At 34.6% G+C, this 21,713-nt stretch overlaps 2 protein-coding genes across 2 annotated transcripts in view; both read left to right on the forward strand.

Annotated features, from left to right (window-relative positions):
* stard9 (StAR-related lipid transfer (START) domain containing 9) overlaps positions 1-16,426 on the forward strand; it is a 49,632-nt gene extending 33,206 nt beyond the window's left edge. The window contains exons 17-25 of the mRNA XM_058056015.1: positions 2,158-2,283; positions 2,445-2,527; positions 4,540-4,601; positions 4,681-4,871; positions 4,954-5,377; positions 7,171-11,524; positions 11,586-11,732; positions 13,815-13,911; positions 13,999-16,426. Of these exons, the coding sequence (XP_057911998.1) occupies positions 2,158-2,283; positions 2,445-2,527; positions 4,540-4,601; positions 4,681-4,871; positions 4,954-5,377; positions 7,171-11,524; positions 11,586-11,732; positions 13,815-13,911; positions 13,999-14,057 (5,543 nt within the window). The 3' untranslated portion in view covers positions 14,058-16,426. The remainder of the gene's footprint in view (positions 1-2,157; positions 2,284-2,444; positions 2,528-4,539; positions 4,602-4,680; positions 4,872-4,953; positions 5,378-7,170; positions 11,525-11,585; positions 11,733-13,814; positions 13,912-13,998) is intronic.
* A 1,437-nt stretch (positions 16,427-17,863) lies between these two features.
* sptb (spectrin, beta, erythrocytic) overlaps positions 17,864-21,713 on the forward strand; it is a 58,660-nt gene continuing 54,810 nt past the window's right edge. Inside the window, exon 1 of the mRNA XM_058056014.1 lies at positions 17,864-18,076. The gene's annotated coding sequence lies outside the window, so the exon portion shown is untranslated. The remainder of the gene's footprint in view (positions 18,077-21,713) is intronic.

A 21,713-nucleotide genomic window follows, 5' to 3' on the forward strand; every position in this document is an offset into this window, starting at 1 on the left:
TTTTCAAAAATAATGTCAAAATATAAAATATATATATTTTGACACTTATTTTTGTACATAAAATAATTTAATAGTTTTGCGAAATGAAATTATTTTATGTACAAAAATAAATGTCAAAATACGTATATGTTATAGTTTTACATTTATTTACATTTATTACAAAATGTAAAAATGTATGTTATATTTTTACATTTATTTTTGTACATAAAATAATTACATTATATTAATTAAAATAATGTACAAAAATAAATGTACAAATATAACATATTTTTACATTTATTTTTGTACATTATTACAAATTTAATAATTTTGACGAATTAATTTTTAAAAGCGCGAAGACTAGTTGCTAAACTAACTAAAATAAGCACATGTAAAACTATAAAAACATTTGGTTAAGCATGTAAAGATTAAAAAGCAGTGGACCTAAAATTGAGCCTTGGGGAACCCCGCATTCAATTTCATGGGTTTCTGATGAACATGTATCCATACTTCGATAAAAAAAGCATCGCTCTGTGAGATAAGAACAAAACCAGTAAAGAAATTACTGGAGAATTTCTCGAAAATTTTCCACAGGAAGTGGTGGAAACGTTTGCGGTGCGTTCATGTTCCGTTCATGGCTCGTTCACGGAAATTATAGCATGCAACACATCAATAAATATAACATATTTTTACATTGATTTTATACATAACAATTTAATAATTTATTAATTTATTACATTTTATTAAATATTTAATGATTATTAAATTATTTTATGGACAAAAATAAATGTCAAAATATAAAATATATATATTTTGACACTTATTTTTGTACATAAAATAATTTAATAGTTTTGCGAAATGAAATTATTTCATGTACAAAAATAAATGTCAAAATACGTATATGTTATAGTTTTACATTTATTTACATTTATTACAAAATAAGTGTAAAAATGTATGTTATATTTTGACATTTATTTTTGTACATAAAATAATTACATTATATTAATTAAAATAATGTACAAAAAAAAATGTAAAAATATGTTATATTTGTACATTTATTTAATTAAAATAATTAAAATAATGTACAAAAATAAATGTACAAATATAACATATTTTTACATTTATTTTTGTACATTATTTTAATTAATATAATGTAATTATTTTATGTACAAAAATAAATGTCAAAATACGTATATGTTATAGTTTTACATTTATTTACATTTATTACAAAATAAATGTAAAAATGTGTTATATTTTTACATTTATTTTTGTACATAAAATAATTACATTATATTAATTAAAATAATGTACAAAAATAAATGTAAAAATATGTTATATTTGTACATTTATTTTTGTACATACAAATTTAATAATTTTGACGAATTAATTTTTAAAAGCGTGAAGACTAGTTGCTAAACTAACTAAAATAAGCACATGTAAAACTATAAAAACATTTGGTTAAGCATGTAAAGATTAAAAAGCAGTGGACCTAAAATTGAGCCTTGGGGAACCCCGCATTCAGTTTCATGGGTTTCTGATGAACATGTATCCATACTTCGATAAAAAAAGCATCGCTCTGTGAGATAAGAACAAAACCAGTAAAGAAATTACTCGAGAATTTCTCGAAAATTTTCCACAGGAAGTGGTGGAAACGTTTGCGGTGCGTTCATGTTCACGGAAATTATAGCATGCAACACATCAATAAATATAACATATATTTTTACATTGATTTTATACATAATAATTTATTAATTTATTACATTTTATTAAAAAATTAATGATTATTAAATTATTTTATGGACAAAAATAAATGTCAAAATATAAAATATATATATTTTGACACTTATTTTTGTACATAAAATAATTTAATAGTTTTGCGAAATGAAATTATTTGATGTACAAAAATAAATGTCAAAATACGTATATGTTGATATATGAATTTCTCGAAAATTTTCCACAGGAAGTGGTGGAAACGTTTGCGGTGCGTTCAAGTTCCATTCATGGCTCGTTCACGGAAATTATAGCATGCAACACATGTGTATCGTCAGCGTAACTATGGAAGCTGATGCCGTGCTTCCTAATCACGTCGTCCCCAAGGGGAAACATGTAAAGATTAAAAAGCAGTGGACCTAAAATTGAGCCTTGAGGAACCCCACATTCAATTTCATGGGTTCCTAGTTTTGCAGGGTGGATCCAGCTGTGAGGTCCAGAATGATGGCGGTGTGGTCACGCTCAGACCGCTACCCGGTTGCGTCTGCCTGATTAACGACAGGGAGGTCACCGAGCCCTGCAGGCTGGCGCAAGGTCAGAACTCCGATATTCCTAACGCACTTGAAGTATTCACTCATGTACATTTCTTTATTGGTTGGAATTGTTGTTTTATTCGAAAAGAGGTTAGAACAACACATGTGTTGTAACAAGGACATTTCATCTTCTCCCCCCCGCCCCCCCGCCCCCGTTTCTAGGAATGGTGATCACCTTGGGAGGGGTCCATAAATTCCGCTTCAACCACCCAGCCGAGGCGGCCATCCTCCGGGAGCGCAGGCGGGTACGTGCGGCTCCACCCTTCCATGTCAAATCCATCCAATTTAGTTAACCCATAATTAATCACAATTAATCGCAGTTAGAAGTTATTTCTAATAAGTAGGGATATAAATACATTTATCATGTATTATTGCTTTTTTCCATATTATATCCTAATCCTAATGAGACACTTGTTCCGTTAATAATTGTACAATATTTACTTTATTAACTCGATTTATTAGGAATAATTTATTATAGTTTATTATTATAAATATCCCATTTGTGTGAAGTAAATACATTATTTAATAAATCTTTATTAAGAGGCTTATTAAAGCAAATAATCTTATTAATAGGGGATTTATTAACTGTATTTACTGCTTATTAAAGCTTATTACGAGGATAGTTTTACACATAAAAAATTATACAATTTTCCCAACCTAATTTTCCAAAAATGACAACTTTTTTTGTTTTTTGTTTCCATAATTTTCTTTTAAAAAATTAAAAAAAGAACGTATTTTTATTTAATATTCTTTCAATCATTCCCGTTTTAAACATTCCCGTAATATAACTTCTCTCATATTACAACATAAAAAATAAGGTATTTTTCTTTAATATTTCACCTACATTTTCCTTTATTAATAAGATGAATTTATTCTCATCATATTTTGTAATTTATTCCCGTAATATAACTTCTCTCATATTACAACATAAAAAATAAGGTATTTTTTCTTTAATATTTCACCTACATTTGCCTTTAATAATAAGATGAATTTATTATCATCATATTTTGTAATTTATTCCCGTAATATTATTTATAACTTTTTGCCCAAACTAAATTTCCAAAAATGACTTTCTTGAATTCTTTTTTTCTCATATAAAAATAAGGTATTTTTTCTTTAATATTTCACCTACATTTTCCTTTAATAATAAGATGAATTTATTCTCATCATATTTTTTACTTTATTCCCGTAATATAACTTCTCTCATATTACAACATAAAAAATAAGGTATTTTTTCTTTAATATTTCACCTACATTTTCCTTTAATAATAAGATGAATTTATTCTCATCATATTTTTTTATTTATTCCTGTAATATTATTTATAACTTTTTGCCCAAACTAAATTTCCAAAAATGACAACTTTATTTTCTTTTGTTTCTCATATTACAACATAAAAAATAAGGTATTTTTTTGTAATATTTCACCTACATTTTCCTTTAATAAGATGAATTTATTCTCATCATATTTTTTAATTTATTCCTGTAATATTATAACTTTTTGCCCAAACTAAATTTCCAAAAATGACAACTTTATTTTCTTTTGTTTCTCATATTACAACATAAAAAATAAGGTATTTTTTCTTTAATATTTCAGCCCTATGCTAGTATATTGACATTATTTTTCCACATAATATTCTAAGTTAATTCTCATAAATTGCAACATTTTTCTCGTAATATTTCAACGTCATTGTAATATTATAACGTTCCTTGAAACGTAGTTATCCATAAGTTCCAACTAATATTTTTGTTTTCTTTGTTTCTCATAATATAACATTTGTTTAATATTTCAACTTTGTTACTAAAATTATGTTATAATTCCTCATAAAATTATGTTATTTTTGTCTAATTACATCTTAGATTACAACCTTTCTGTCCTAATATTTTGACTTATTATTAATTAAAAAATACTTATTTTCCATTTTTTTTGTTAATTTTTTACCTTTTCTTTCTGCATTTCTGCATTTATTAATAATTGTCCGGGCATGTTGCTACACATCCGCCACCGTTTCCAGGATACCTAAAAATTTTCTAAAAATTTTCTAAAAATTTTCTAAAAATTTTCTAAAAATTTTCTAAAAATTTTCTAAAAATTTTCTAAAAATTTTCTAAAAATTTTCTAAAAATTTTCTAAAAATTTTCTAAAAATTTTCTAAAAATTTTCTAAAAATTTTCTAAAAATTTTCTAAAAATTTTCTAAAAATTTTCTAAAAATTTTCTAAAAATTCCCTAAAAATTCCCTAAAAATGTGTGTTCCCAGGCAAGTGAGGGTGGCATGCCCTGCAGCTACATTGACCTCTGCCATCCGACCCCTGACCAAAGGTGACGACCGACTTCGGAGTTGGTGACTAACCTTTCACCGCAAAAATTGACTTTGATTTTCGGCGTCTTTTTTTTACAGCAAAGCGGGCGACCAAACGTCAACAACGGTCACGTGCTCCTCCCCCGGCGCGGAGTCGTCTGCCGGGCAGCGCTTGGAGTTGCAGCGGCGCTACGTGGAGCGTTTGCGGCAGGAGATTTGCATGGAGCAGAGGCGGGCCGAGGCGGAGCTGGAGAAGGAGCAGGTCCGCATCCGGCAGCAGCACAATGAGAGTAAGCACGACATCTCCTGGACTTATTTAGCACTGAATGTTCTCCGGTTCTCCACTTCTGACTCCTTGTTGTGACTCTGAAGTCAAGGAGTGGATCCTGCAGGAGAAACATCACCTCACCCAGGAACTCGGAGTTCAAACCGACCCCATTATGGAGCAGCTGGCGAGAATCGTACCCGACTCGCCGGCCTCCGTTTGTCCGTCCGTGGTCGTCGGCGCCAGGAAGAAAGCCGCCCAGGAGGAGCTACTGAAGCATCACGCCCTGAGGCGCGCCGAGCGTCGCCTCCGCCGGAAGAAGCTGGAGTTCCAGCTGGAGAGAATCGCACGGAAGCGCCGTCTGTTGGAAGCCAAGCGGGAACTGCAGCGTCTGGAGAAGGACTTGCCCCCTCCCGGACCAGACGGCCCCGAGGGCCCCCCAGGGAAGCTCAAGGAATATGTTTCCCGGAGATATTCCTTCTCGGCTGATCTAGCGTCCCGCCTCCACCCACAGCAGAGCCCAGTCTTCAGGTAATGCTAATGCTAATGCTAATGCTAATGCTAATGGTCATGGTTTAATTTCAATCGAACATGCATCCCATAATCAGTTCCCAGTTCCACATGTCCAAAAGGAGTAGGAAGAAGCAAAGCTTATTAAATCCTACCCCTCCATCTGGTACTTTTACAATCACTAACTCTTACATTTGTTCACTTCCTGCTTTCCTAATATGATTTAGGCAATTTTTAATTTAATTTTTAATGTAATTTTTTATTTAATTTTATATTTATATTTTACTTTACTCTTTACTCTGCTCTACTTTACTTTACTCTTTACTTTACTCTACTTTACTCTACTTTTCTTTACTCTTTACTCTACTTTACTCTTTACTTTACTCCACTTTACTCCTCTCTACTTTACTCTTTACTCTACTTTACTCTTTACTTTACTCTACTCTACTTTACTCTTTACCCTACTTTACTCTTTACTTTACTCTACTTTGCTCTTTACTCTTTACTTTACTCTACTTTACTTTACTCTACTCTACTTTACTCTTTACCCTACTTTACTCTTTACTTTACTCTACTTTGCTCTTTACTTTACTCTACTCTACTTTACTATACTCTACTTTACTCTTTACTTTACTCTACTTTACTCTACTTTACTCTTTACCCTACTTTACTCTTTACCCTACTTTGCTCTTTACCCTACTTTGCTCTTTACTCTTTACTTTACTCTACTTTGCTCTTTACTCTTTACTTTACTCTACTTTACTCTTTACTCTACTCTACTTTACTCTTTACTTTACTCTACTTTACTTTTTACTCTACTTTACTTTGCTCTTTACTCTTTACTTTACTCTACTTTACTTTACTTTTTACTCTACTCTACTTTGCTCTACTTTACTCTACTTTACTCTTAATTTACTCTACTCTTTACTTTATTCTTTACTTTATTCTGTACTTTACTCTTTGCTTTACTCTACTTTGCTCTTTACTCTTTACTTTACTCTACTTTGCTCTTTACTCTACTTTACTCTTTACTTTACTCTACTTTGCTCTTTACTCTTTACTTTACTCTACTTTACTCTACTCTACTTTACTCTACTCTACTTTACTCTACTCTTTACTTTACTCTACTTTTTACTCTACTTTATTCTTTACTTTTTACTTTGCTCTTTACTCTACTCTACTTGACTCTTTACTCTTTACTCCACTTTACTTTACTTTGCTCTTTACTCTACTTTACTATACTTTACTCTTTACTCTACTTTACTCTTTACTCTTCTTTACTCTTCTTTACTCTTTACTTTACTTATAAAATTGTTGTCCCGTACCAAAGTAGTAGGTGATACGAGCATCCAATGCCATAATGGTTACCATAGTAACTATTTCTATTTCTCCTATTTCTCCTCTCTTATTATTGGACGACATTTTTAGCTCATTGCTTATTTTTAGCCTTATGCATTATTTTAGCTGTTTGAACATGAACTATATCAGCAAGTTGAACTATTTGTCATTTTACAAATAAGGAGTTAGTATGTTCTCTGAATTATCCTTACTGGCCTTTTTTGCAGTACATTTAGCCAGTGAAGATAGCTTTTATAGTTATTATTCCATATTTCCACACAATAAGTAAGATATGGTAGAACCAGAGAGAAATACATTTTGCTTTGTTGCTGAAATATTGAAATATTTCTGGCCACCTTATGTTATATGATATATTTCTCATATTTCTAGCTCATATTTTCATCTATTGTGAAAAGTATTTTCCTTCAATTTAAGTAGTAAATCTGATTTCTGATTTCTGTTTCATTCCCCAACAGACAATTCCTGAAGAGGAATAAATCCACGGAGCTGACCTCAAACTCGTCTCCTGAACGTGTCAGCGGTCGGAAGTGGGTTTCGGACGAGTGCCTCCCTCGGGAAAGGACCCAGAGTACTCCTGGGGTTCTTCTCTCAGGTCTGAATCCAGGAAGATCTTGGGAAAACTTCTCCCTGACAAGCAAGGAGGAGGCGCTTGATCAAGTCCGGTTCCCGCAGAGAGACTTGGCGTTTCGGAGCAGATCAGACTTTGCGAACCCTTCCGTAGTACCAAAGTCACCACTCGGACTCCTTGTGCAGGATCTTGGCAAAGACCATGTAGCATCCGAAACCAACCTAGCAGGTTTTCCAGACCGATCCCATTCCATTTCGCTCGGGTTCAAAATGTCGGAAAATGGAAAACCGAGACATGAAGATAGCGACGTGATGAGCGGAGGTGGCATTAAAACCGCTATCTCATGCGAAGACCTTGACCAGAAGATCCCCATTGAGGGTGTCGCGATGAAGACCACCAAGTGTGTGGAAAGCCAGCAGGAGGAAGTCACATCGGACTCCGAGAGTCTTTTCTCCCTGGATTCTTTATCTTCAGCTTCCGCTGGCGTTCTTGCGGATCAGCTGAGACGCGAAACGACGGCTCGGAGCGACGCCGAGAGCGAAGACAGCGAGATGTCCAAAGATTCTCTATCGGTGGACAGCAGACAGAAGGAACGCTCGGTCGGGATGAACTTCTACCAAAGAGTTGTTCCGATGTACTCATTGGTGACGGATGTAGCGTACTTTGGCCAAAAACCGAAGAACCACCGGAACCAGCAAACATCTGAATCATCTTCAGTAGAACCACAAAGAAACAGAGATGTTCAGAAGTTCTTTGAAGGTAACAAGGAGTCTGAAAACCTCAGTTCTCCAAGGATCCGGAAACTTCCATCAGATCCACACCTGAAGAAACATGCTCCACGCTCATCTCAGAGTTGTATCTCCGAACGTACCAGCGCCGGAGTTATCGGAGAACAGTCAGACAGTCATCCAGACCTCGAAGAACCAGTCAGTGTAGACCTCGTAGAACCGTCACCGCTCGGGAATACCAATGAAGGCGCCTTCAAAATGGCCGAATCACCACACGAGAAACCACAAACCAAAGAAGCAAACGTTTCACTTCCGCGGGAATCATCTTCTCGGAAGAGGAACAAGGAGAAACTGGACGGTTTCGCGGCTGGTCGGAAAATCCGGAAAAGAAGCCCTTCGCCGGTTAGCGACCAGGATCGCACTCGGTCGGATGATAACAACAATACCACCAAAGAAGAACATGTCGGGGTTCTTTCCAAGTCCGGCGTACCCGGTATTCCGTCAGCGCTCCAGTCTTCTGCGGTAGACCAGGAAGTCTCCGTAAAACAAGAGGCGGGGTCTGAAGTGGACCATCCCAGAAGAAAACATGTCTGTCGGTGTGAGGCCATCTGCAGCGCCATTGACCTGAGGATCTCGGAAGTGGTTAAGGAACACCTGGAACTGTTGTTGCCTAGGAACTGGAGTCGGAGCCAGGGAGCCGGAATCGCACCAAATCCACAAAAAGGATTGAGCAGGAACCCGCCGAGTCCGACTGAAACCAATCAAAAGCCTCGGAGATCTTCTAACCTTGATGAAGAACCAACCGGTGACAAAGTCTCTGGAAGTTCCACATTCCCGACCACACGGAATCATTACGGGAATGAATCAAGTCAACAAAACCAAAGAAATCCTCTCTTTCTCCGAGCGACTGATCCCAAATCATCTGAGACTCTGGATTCTGGAACCGCAAAATCATCTCCAGATGGTTCCATTTTCACGTCACGCAAAGAAACCACTCCCGCGGGAATCGAACCGCGTGTCAGAGAGCACCAGTGCAGCGGTCCGAACTCTATTAAATCTGTTGTGGTCGCTCCCGATTCCGACACCACGTCCGAAGAAGTCTCAACGTGCGATCTTGAAGACCACAAAAGTTCTTACATAGCCAAAAACCACAACAAGGCATTGACCGACCGATCGGAAGTTCGCATCCCAGAATGCTTTGCACTTTCCGGAGATAAAAAGACTTCAAGTTGTTCTGGATCTCCGTGTCATCCAGCCGGAATGCTGAAAAACTGCAAGTCCAAAAGACTCAGGAGGTCCAGGATACATCTGGATTCATCCTCGGAGTCTTGGACTACGTCATCAGATGGAGACTACGACCAAACCGATGCACATTCCCAAGTGACGGATGCTGCATTTTTCCTCAAAAGATTCCCGTTCCGTCCACCGGGAACGCCACTAAGGAAAAATCTCGTAAAAACAACAAAGGACGCCGTCATGCGTTTCTCATCCAGCGACATCAACCCTTTCGCGCGTAAGTGGCAAGATGGCGACCAAATCCAACAGTTCTGTAGGAACCCCGCTTTCGGGAGCGCCGCCGACCTCTCTCGGGAATCTCCGCTTTTGCGCAGCACGGAAAAACGCATCACGAGGTGCTGTAGCGTGGATAACGGATTAAACGGGAAGAACTCGCCCTTCGTTTCCCATTTGAGCGCCTACGCCGCCAACAAGGTTTTGTCCAGCACGCTGAGCAGCATCGAGGACTACGAAAACCAAACCACCTTGACGCCCGGTCCTCGACCGTCCTCGTCCGGACTCCGTGTACCAAGCGGTTTTGCTACCCACTCCACATCCGATCCAGACTCCGGACAAAAAATATCCAACGAGGAAACCACTCGGGTCCTACCGCTCACTCCATCGGATCAGGATCCGCGGAGAAAGACCCGTCACAAAAGAAGCCACACAGATGTACCGGAATCCAGACCGGGAATAAACGCATCTCCGACGTGGACAAGTATGGAAAACATGTCGGTACACATCTCCAAACTGATCCACAGCACCTCCGACTTACTGGGAGACGTCCAGGGTCTGAGAACCGGTCACATGGGCCGGTCGAATCCACCGAGAAGTAGCGGCCACGGTAGAACCGAAGTCGGGATACACACCAAAGAACCTCAGACTCCACCAAACATGGAGAACCGTCAAGGGTCCAGAAGTCACGAGGTCAACGTGACGTTGAGAGTCATCGGGGCCGAGGTGGTGGAAACCGAGACCAGACCAGTCCAGTCTGGGAACGGGAAGACCTCTGCGGAAAAAATGGGATATCGGAACCTGCTAAGATCTGCAACTTCTAGAGGTCCAAAGAAATCCGTTCCCGCCGAGACGCCGCTCCGCCATATTGAAAACAAACGTAGACTCAACGGATACCACAAAATAACTTCTTCAAGGAATTCCAATTCCCATGAATCCGCAACCTTCACAGATCGGGCATCGTCCCCGATTCTCACTGTGGTGGTAGACCGGCAGGTCGGTCACAAGAACCAGGTCTCAGATGAACGGTCATGTGTTTCAGTAGAGCCAAAACTAGACTGTGATGTTTGTTCCGGAATATCCGAATCATTGGAGAAGCTCAGCGAAGACTCGGAAGACTGCTCCTCGAGATCACTTCACCGTGAAGACCAAGGGAACGCCCATCCTCGAGTCAAGTGGCCTTCGGAGGGTCCTCGCCGCGTCACATCCGGGTTTTCCCTGCCAAAGCCCCGTTCCGTTAACGCTCAAGTCAGTCGGTGTAATCGGAAAACCACAAGAACCCGGCAAAGACTTGACTTTCACGACTTTGCTTCTGCCGGATCCGGAATCAGCGACGGAACCGATGACGCGGCGTCGTTGACGGCGAGCGATTGCAGCACCGACGTCCTGCTGAACGCCGATCCCGTCACGTCCGTGTCCGTGTCTCGGGAAACATTCCCGGAGGATCTTCCCATGCACAACAAATTCAGCAACTGGTCCGGCGTCAACCACGCGAGGTCAAGGTGCCGGAGTTCCGCCTCTGCTTTCCGGCGGCGGGAGATCGAGCGGCTGCGTCAGGACCGCGAGCGTGTCATGGCGTCCGTTAACCTCGGCAACGGCGCCACGCCGCTGACGGTGGAGCTCGCCGAAGCCAAGCTGCACTACGGCCTCGGAGAAACCGATACGCTCCTCAAGATGCTTTCGCCGCGGTCGGCTGACGAGTCGGAGCGTGTGACGCCCGCCCCCGGCGGCGAACGGGCGAACCGCCGAGCTCGCAGTCTCAGCCCCGCCAAACGTCGACACTCGCCTCAAGAAGTCGTCCGGCGGTTGAATCCAGAGGTCGCCGGTTCCGACGCAAAACCCGACCGAGCGTGTTCGTCGGACATCGAGCAGCTGCTTCGAGATTACGGCCGCGCCCGCCAGGAAGCCATGATGGAGATCGCAAAAGCGCGGGAACGACTACGCCGGCGGACCGAGCAGGAGAAGCGGAGGCTCCAGCATCAGGCGTCATCTCCCGATGCCAAGGTACCGTCTAACCAACGCCACGCCGCGTTCACACGATCGTGACCCGGGTGTGTTTTGGCAGGAGGACCCCAGACTTGGGACCAGGATCAGCAACAGCACCTTATGCACCGGATCCAGTCTGAGCCTCTCGTCTGGACCCACGTCAGGCTACAACAGCGGCTACGCCCCGCAGACGCAGCACGGCCACGGACCGAGTCCTTCCGTACAGGTACAGCGACGCAAGACCGCCGGGGGTCTCGTACGGTCCGGTACCAGGCGGTTTACTCAGGACCGGTACAGTCTCTCTAAACTTGTACCAATCCAGTTCAATCTGGTTTCACATTTAGAACTGGCTTAAAGCAGAACTGTCCGACACATTCTAAAAATATTATTAAACCAAAATATTTTAAAAAATTGCAGTAATTTTACAACAATTTAATCCAAAAATTAAGAAAAAAGTTGCAATTTTTAAAATTAAAAAAAGATTTAAAATAATTTTTTTTCGTTATGATATGGGAATAACATCATAATATCATGAAAAGAACATTTACAGAGATTATTTACCAAATTATTTTAAAAATTTGCAGTAATTTTACAATTTCATCAAAACATTTAGAAAAAAGTTGCAATTTTTTTAATTAAAAAAAAGATTTAAAAAAATTTTGCGTTATAATGTTATAGGAATAACATCATAATATCATGAAAAGAACATTTACAGAGATTATTTACCAAAATATTTCAAAAAATTTGCAGTGATTTTACAATTTCATCAAAAAATTTTGAAAAAAGTTGCAATTTTTTTAATTAAAAAAAAAGATTAAAAATATTTTTTGCGTTATAATGTTATAGGAATAACATCATAATATCATGAAAAGAACATTTACAGAGATTATTTACCAAATTATTTACAAAAATTTGCAGTAATTTTACAACAATTTAATCAAAAAATTAAGAAAAAAGTTGCAATTTTTTAAATAAAAAAAAGATTTAAAATAATTTTTTCGCGTTATGTTATGGGAATAACATCATAATATCATGAAAATAACATTTACAGAGAATATTTACCAAATTATTTACAAAAAATTGCAGTAATTTTACAACAATTTAATCAAGAAATTAAGAAAAAAGTTGCAATTTTTCGAGAATTAAAAAAAGATTAAAAATATTTTTTTTCGTGTTATGTTATGGGAATAACATCATAATATTTCATAATATTTATTTATATCATAACATTTACAGAGATTATTTACCAAATTATTTTTTTTAAATTGCAGTAATTTTACAACAATTTAATGAAAAAATTAAGAAATGTTTTTTTGAGAATTATGCTGCAATATTATGAGGAAGAACAAATCATTTTATTTGCATAAAGTTAGAATATTAAAGACTAAAACACGTTATTTGTTTTATTATGTGAAACAAACAAAACAACAAAGTTTGTCATTTTAGGGAATTATTTTGTGGGAAAAAAATTAGGCAAATAAAGTCCAAATATTCTGGAGATAGTCATCATTACAAGAAGAAATTCACAAGTAAATATATATAATAAAATTTATATTAAAATAATATATATAATAAAATAAAAAATTTAAAAAAGCAGCAGCAGCAAAAATGGAAAAAACAGCTATAATTGTAATAATTATAAAGTCAAAATATTATACAAAAAAGTCATATTCCGACGAGAAGTAAATACAAGTAAATGTATATAATAAAATATGTCTAAAAATATATAAATATATAAAATGTACATGTAACATCATATCAAAGGAAAATTTACAGACATCATTTAAGATTTATTTAAGTCAAAATATTATACAAAAAAGTCATATTCCGAAGAGAAAATTATTCAAGAATAAGCTTGCAATATTATGAGAAAAATCATATTTTTTTATGAGAACAAAATAAATAATAATTTTTGTAAAATTAGATGGGGTGAATCAGTGACAATGTTATGGGAATGAAGTCACAATATGATGGGAATAAAGTCATAATATTCCAAAAATAATTATTTAAGTAGAAAGTTGAAATATTTTGAAAAAAAAATTGGAAAAAAAATTGAAAAAATGTTCCCATGGTTGAAGGAATAAGTCAAGAATATGAAAATAAAGTAAAAAAAAAAATATATATATATATATATATATATATATTTAAAGACAATTATTAAAAAATTTGGACCAAACTTATTGGAACTCCTAAGTCCTCCTAAGTCAGAAGATAGGAGTCCAGCTTCTAACCTTTGTCATTTGTGGATGGGGAGGGGCTCTGACTCCGAGTCCCCCCCATTTTCCAACAAGATCCCCGTTCTGCTTAGTCCTCAGGGTCTCTGGGAGAAGGTCTGAAGGTTGGCGCAGGGCCTCCGACGTGCGGTCGGCGCTTCACGACGCAGCCAACCTCCGTTTCTGCTCAGGGTGAGTCGACGCTGCGCTCGGATGTTCCTCCTCCTCGATAGCGGTTAATTAACCGGGGGGGAGGGGTCCTGTCTTGACCTCCTTCAGGTCGACCTGGGAACGCCGTCGTTCCCGCCGCCGCCGCAGCTCCCGAGCACGGTTGCTAGGAGGCGAGCGGCTGTCATCGCCGCCCTGGTGGACACGTGAAGATCCGACACGTTTTATGAAGGTTGACGACGGTTTATGCTAGCTTACCAAAGGACTTACATACATTATAATATTATTATATGTAATATTATTTTTATTAGCTATCATTTCAATAATCATAAAAAACGGTCAAATACAACGAATCATCATACAAATCATCTGTTCCAGGGTCAAACTGTCCCCATAGCATGTGTGATGTTTTTAGTACAAAGGTGTCCAAAGTGCGGCTTCAGGGTGGGGTGGGGGTCATATGGGATGTGTCACTGTTTTTTTTTTTTACATTCTAAAAATAGCAACAAAAAAACCTAACAAAAGTTGCATCATTTTTTACAATAAACAAAGTCAGAATATTATGAGAAAAACAACAAAAAAACAGCAAAAATCAAGAATAAAGTCAAAATATTACAAGAAAAACATAATAATTTTTCCAGCATAAACCCGTAATTTTATGAAGAAAAATAATGTCATTTTAGGAGCATAAAGTTAAGCTATTAAAGATAACAATTTTTTTTTTTTTTTTTTTTTGCAAAGGTGTCCAAAGTGCGGCTTCAGGGTGGGGTGGGGGTCATATGGGATGTGTCACTGTTTTTTTTTTTTACATTCTAAAAATACCAACAAAAAAAACCCAACAAAAGTTGCATCATTTTTTCAACAATTAAAGTCAGAATATTATGAGAAAAATAACAAAAAAATCAAGAATAAAGTCGAAATATTATGAGAAAAAAATTATAATTTTTCCAGCATAAACCCGTAATATTATGAAGAAAATAATGTCATTTTAGGAGCATAAAGTTAAGCTATTAAAGAAAAAAAATTGTTTTTTTGCTTTATAATGTTATGGGAATAATGTCATAATATCATAAAAAGAACATTTATAGAGATTATTTAATTATTTAAGAAAACTATTTAAATATCTGTAAAATAAAAAAATAACAGCAATAATTACATGAAGATAATTATGATTATTATTATTATTAAATTAACCTAGCATGTTTTTGGAATGTGGGAGGAAACCGGAGTACCCGGAGAAAACCCACGCATGCACAGCCAAGGGGGGAATTGAACTCGGGTCTTTTGATACAGAAGAAATATTAAAAAAACAAAACAAAAAAAAAAAAATTTCCATATGCTGACACACTAAACGCCAATCATAAACAAAAGAAAAACAAACACAAAGCTGTTTAGGTGCTAACATGCTAAATAACTAAAGACGCTAAAGAATGAACTTCTTATGAGAAGTTATGTAAACGTTATATATGATATATACGCTGAAATATTAGTGACTACTGAACTGTTTAGGGTTAGCTAACCCAGCTTTGCTATCATGAGTTTGCTAAGAAAATGCCCGAAAAAAAAAATTCCGATTGCAGTTCCGTGTTTTGTGCCTCACACGCTTAGAATACTGTAGGTCAAGGTCAAATTTATGAATATAGCATATTTCCACCAATGAACTGCCCAAAGTACTGTACAGCAGCCAGTAAAACACACATGCATAATAAGCATAAATAAGCTAAAACTAGGACAATGTATCTTATTAGTATTTAGTGGTATTTTTTTTTTCATCTTAACTATGCAAAAAAAAGGTTCTCATTGAAAAACCAAAGATTTTTTTAATCACTATTTTGTATTTTTATTATTGTTGTATAGCTATATATTTTTGTATTGTGTTGTGTTCAAGGCTTATTTATGTTGTCGTTTTTTTTTTACATATGAATACAATACAGGTGCATCTCAATATAAATGGGTACGTGCATACCTTAGTGAAAATACTAAAAAAATACTCCAATATCATTTTTAGATAAATTATTGTTGACAATATTAGTCAAAAAACGTGTTTTTGAAGGTAATTGTTGGCCTACTTTTTCGGATTTGTAAGCATAAGGGTGTCTAAATAAAGTTACATTCAAAATAAGGCTCTCAATATGAACATGCAGTATCCTACAGTGGCCACTAGATGTCACTAATGTTATACATTGATGAGACAATGTAGTGACAAATCAAACCGTTTTCATGATGAATCCAGTGGATGAGTCCAATCCACATTAGGGGGAAATCCAGGTACAGTGGTTTTCCACCCGGACCAGGTCTATTGTGGTCTAGATGCTGAAAAAAACGGATACATTTCCCTTTATTGCATTTCCATAAATAGAATAAAGAGAGCCAAAGGGGCTTTTCTATGGAAATTTTATTAATATAATCATCAATAAGCATAATAATTATTACTATGATAATTGTTATCAATAATAATCAGAATAATCAAAATAAATAATAAGCATAATAATTATTATTAATTAATATTAATTATTAAATAAATATTAAGATTATTAAATAAATACAACAAATTTATTAGATATTAATTATTAATAATGAATATTGGTATAATAATAATCACAATCATAATCATAATGATAATCATCATAATTGTGATTAGTATAATTATGATTATTATGATCGTGATTATTATAATTATTATACTAATCACAATTATTATGATGATTATCATTATGATTATGATTGTGATGATGATGATTATTATTATTATACCAATATTCATTATTAATAATTAATATCTAATAAATTTGTTTTATTTATTTAATAATCTTAATATTTATTTAATAATTAATATTAATTAATAATAATTATTATGCTTATTTATTTATAATAATCATATAATCATAATAATCATAATGATAATCATAATAGTGGTTATGATTATGATTTTGATGATGATGATTATTATTATACAAATTTTCATTATTAATATTGATTCATATTTAATAATCATAATAATAATCATGACAATAATTATAATGATAATCATAATAAAAATTATGATTATGAGTATTATGATTGTGATTATTATAATTTTATACTAATATTAATTAATGTGTAATCATTTTTAATTCATTTAATCATTTTAATATGTATTTAATAATTAATATTAATAATCATCACAATCATAATAATAATAATCATAATGATAATCATAATAATAATCAATGATAATCATGATAATAATCATTATTATGATGATTGCTATTATTATTATGATCACCACCAAGCGGCTACTTCCACAGCATTACAGCCTTAACACGCTCACTTCCTGTTGCCATTCAAAATAAAAGCATTCCACTACAGCAACCAACAAAATCCGCCCATTTGATTTGATGTGACACATTGACACATTCTACGCTAATATGAAACTATTCCATTCATAAATTAATAATCCTACCTTGTTGAAATTAGCATATGACACTCAGGAACTGATTAAGCGATGAAAAATATGAAGAAATCCATCTTATTATCCATCGTATTTATGTATTTATGTATTTATGTCACGGTGTGCTAGTGGCTCTATTAAATACGCCACTTTTCAAAGATCTTCTATTTGATTGAGATGCACCTGTAGTGTTGAAATATCAAGCTTTGCTGTTTTCTACTAAGTTGTTACACGGCCATGTTTGTTTTTAATAAAACATTTCATAAAAAAATACATTTGTTTTCATGTGTTTGTGTGAATTCATGTTCTTTTATTGTTTTTTATAGTTTTGTAAAAGTTATGTCACGTGTTCCGTGATTATGTGTATTGCTGCAGACTTTATGACGTGTCTTTTTTTTTTTTTTTTATTCCAGCGTGGGTGCCCCCCCCCCCCAACCCCCCTGAAGGTGACATTCCCCCGAACCTCTCGCTGTTGTCGGGTGGGTGGGTGCATGGGTGTCGACCACCAACACTCGAGGGGTGGAGTCCGTGAATGCAACACTTGACGTGCCATTTTTGTACAGCCGCCAGCGTGCCCCTCTTTTTATTTTTAACCCCACAGGGCGGGTCGCTGGGCCGGCTGCCTGTCGGGAATGAGCCCCCCACCCACCCACTCTCTCTCCGTGCAGGAGCGGGACCCGGTTGCGTCCATGGGACCTTAAAGTGGCCGCCGGCTGGGACCCGAGACTCCGTTTGGAAGGAAGAACCGAATCCATAAAAGTGAGTGCGACTTTAAAAAAGTCTTGACTGACGATGACGTCACTTTTTGTTTGTTTTGAAATGATTTAACATGACGAATTTCGGCTTGTGTGCGCGCGCAGGCCAGCTTGCCTTTTACGCGCCATGACGCGATTAGAAAAGAGACCTTGAACGTCACACAGGAGCCCGAAACACGCAGGATGCTATCGATGATTTCCAAGAAATAAAAAGCCGTTTTGGAATAAATATGTAATAAAAATGTCGTTTTAATCCACCCGAAGAGCATCAAATGTGAGTATCGGTTTTTAAGATAATACAGCAGCGTCTCGATCAGTTAGAATGGAATGAAAAGTTCATTCCGACTAAAAAAAAAGTACGGAATGTATTTATTTTTAAAATAATTTTGATGATAAAAATGAAATATATATATAGTAATGATTACAAAAATACGATAAATAATTTGGATTATTTTTAAGACGTACAACAGCGTCTCAATAAATTAGAATGGCTTTGAAAAGTTCATTTCCGGACTGTGTATGAAAAAAAACGTACAGAATGTATTTATTTTTATAATAACTTTGATGATAAAAATGAAATATATATATAGTAATGATTACAAAAATACGATAAATAATTTGGATTATTTTTAAGACGTACAACAGCGTCTCAATAAATTAGAATGGCTTTGAAAAGTTCATTTCCGGACTGTATGAAAAAAAAAACGTACAGAATGTATTTATTTTTATAATAACTTTGATGATAAAAATGAAATATATATATAGTAATGATTACAAAAATACGACAAATAATTTGGATTATTTTCAAGACGTACAACAGCGTCTCAATAAATTAGAATGGCTTTGAAAAGTTCATTTCGGACAGTGTATGAAAAAAAAACGGTACGGAATGTATTTATTTTTATAATAACTTTGATGATAAAAATGAAATATATATATAGTAATGATTACAAAAATACGACAAATAATTTGGATTATTTTTAAGACGTACAACAGCGTCTCAATAAATTAGAATGGCTTTGAAAAGTTCATTTCCGGACTGTGTATGAAAAAAAAACGGTACGGAATGTATTTATTTTTATAATAATTCTGATGCTAAAAATGAAATATATATAATGTCATGATTACAAAAATACGATAAATAATTTGATTTTTTTTAAAGACATACAACAGCGTCTCAATAAATTAGAATGGCTTTGAAAGGTTCATTTCGGCACTGTTCCAACTAAAAAAAACAGCACGGAATGTATTTATTTTTATAATAACTTTGATGATAAAAATGAAATATATATTTTGTAATGATTACAAAAATACGATAAATAATTTGGATTATTTTTTAAGACATACAGCAGTATCTCGATTAATTAGAACGGCTTTGAAAAGTTTATTTCGGTACTGTTCCGACTTAAAAAAAACAGTACGGAATGTATTTATTTTTATAATAAATTTGATGATAAAAATGAAATATATATATTGTAATGATTACAAAAATACGATAAATAATTTGGATTATTTTTTAAGACATACAGCAGCATCTCGATTAATTAGAATGGCTTTGAAAAGTATATTTTGGTACTGTTCCGACTTAAAAAAAACGGTACGGAATGTATTTATTTTTTATAATAATTTTAATGATAAAAATGAAAGGTATATATTGTAATGATCACAAAAATACGATAAATAATTTGATTATTTTGAAGCCATACAGCAGCGTCTCAACCAATTAGAATGGCTTTGAAAAGTTCATTTCGGTACTCTTCCGACTTAAAATAAAACGGTACGGAATGTATTTATTTTTATAATAACTTTGATGATAAAAATGAAATATATATATTGTAATGATTACAAAAATACGATAAATAATTTGGATTGAAAAAATTGTTAGGAAAAATGACTGTAGATGAAAGCTAATAACCTTCTGAGCATTGAATTGCCCTTTAATCCGAATGAACCCCTAAAACCAGTAACACCAGTAACGTTTCAACTTGAACTGGTTCAACTGGGGTCAGTCCAGAGAAGAATAAGCTCCTTGCAACAAGAGTCTGCTCTTTATTCCCCTTAAAAGGCCACACGTGTCCGACACAGACGTTTGTAAAGTAAACACGCTCCAGGAATACTTCTAAATACTAATAAATAAAATATAAATACTTAGTACGCCGTTCCTCAAAATGTCCGCTTGCCAGGTTGCTCCAAAACAGCAACATGGCAGCCTGCTATCATCTGCCGTCTTCACGGAGGAGTGGAGTGGGCTCCTGCGTTGTGTTTATGTCTGGAATCTCCGGTGCAGTTGTTGCAGCTTGAGTTGCATGTAGAATGCGGCGGGTCACGCATGTTGGCCTACACGTGTCGCCTTTCATCCTCGCTTCCACATCACAGGCCTGACGCCATCTTTGTTGGGCTCCACCCACCAACCTTCACCCATCAAGTCCTGGTCCAACGTCTTCTTCTAGTCTACTAACGCTCATGTTGATAGAAAGCCAGAGGGGGGGTGGTTCTATGAAAATGATAATTATAATAATCATTATCACCAAGCTAATAATAATAATAATCATTATCACCAAGCTAATAATATAATAATCATTATCACCAAGCTAATAATATAATAATAATAATAATAATCATCATTATCACCAAGCTAAGAATAATAATAATAATAATAATAATAATCATTATCACCAAGCTAAGAATAATAATAATAATAATAATAATAATAATAATAATCATTATCACCAAGCTAATAATAATAATAATAATCATCATCATCACCAAGCTAAGAATAATAATAATCATTATCACCAAGCTAATAATAATAATAATAATAATAATCATCACCAAGCTAATAATAATAATAATAATAATCATTATCACCAAGCTAAGAATAATAATAATAATAATAATAATAATAATAATAATAATAATAATAATAATAATAATAATAATAATCATTATCACCAAGCTAATAATAATAATAATAATAATAATAATAATAATAATAATAATAATAATAATAATAATAATAATAATAATCATTATCACCAAGCTAAGAATAATAATAATAATAATAATAATAATAATAATAATCATTATCACCAAGCTAATAATAATAATAATAAAAATAATAATAATAATAATAATATTATCACCAAGCTAATAATAATAATAAAAATAATAATAATAATAATCATTATCACCAAGCTAAGAATAATAATACTAATAATAATAATCATCATCAAGCTAAGAATAATAATAATCATTATCACCAAGCTAAGAATAATAGTTATCACCACCAAGCTAATAATATTAATAATCATCATCATCATCATCATCACCAAGCTAAGAATAATAATAATAATAATAATAATCATTATCACCAAGCTAAGAATAATAATAATAATCATCATTATCACCAAGCTAATAATAATAATAATCATTATCACCAAGCTAATAATAATAATAATAATAATTAATAATAATAATCATTATCACCAAGCTAAGAATAATAATAATAATTTTGTAGTAGGTCCAAAAAACAGTCCAGGTCGCCTGAAATATAGAGGATCTTTGATGTTTTTGTAGTAGGTCCTTAAAAACAGTCGAAGTCACCTGATATATAGAGGATCTTTGACTGGCGTTTTTGTAGT

This window comes from Doryrhamphus excisus, chromosome 19, assembly GCF_030265055.1.
Source record: "Doryrhamphus excisus isolate RoL2022-K1 chromosome 19, RoL_Dexc_1.0, whole genome shotgun sequence".
Lineage (NCBI taxonomy): Eukaryota > Metazoa > Chordata > Actinopteri > Syngnathiformes > Syngnathidae > Doryrhamphus > Doryrhamphus excisus.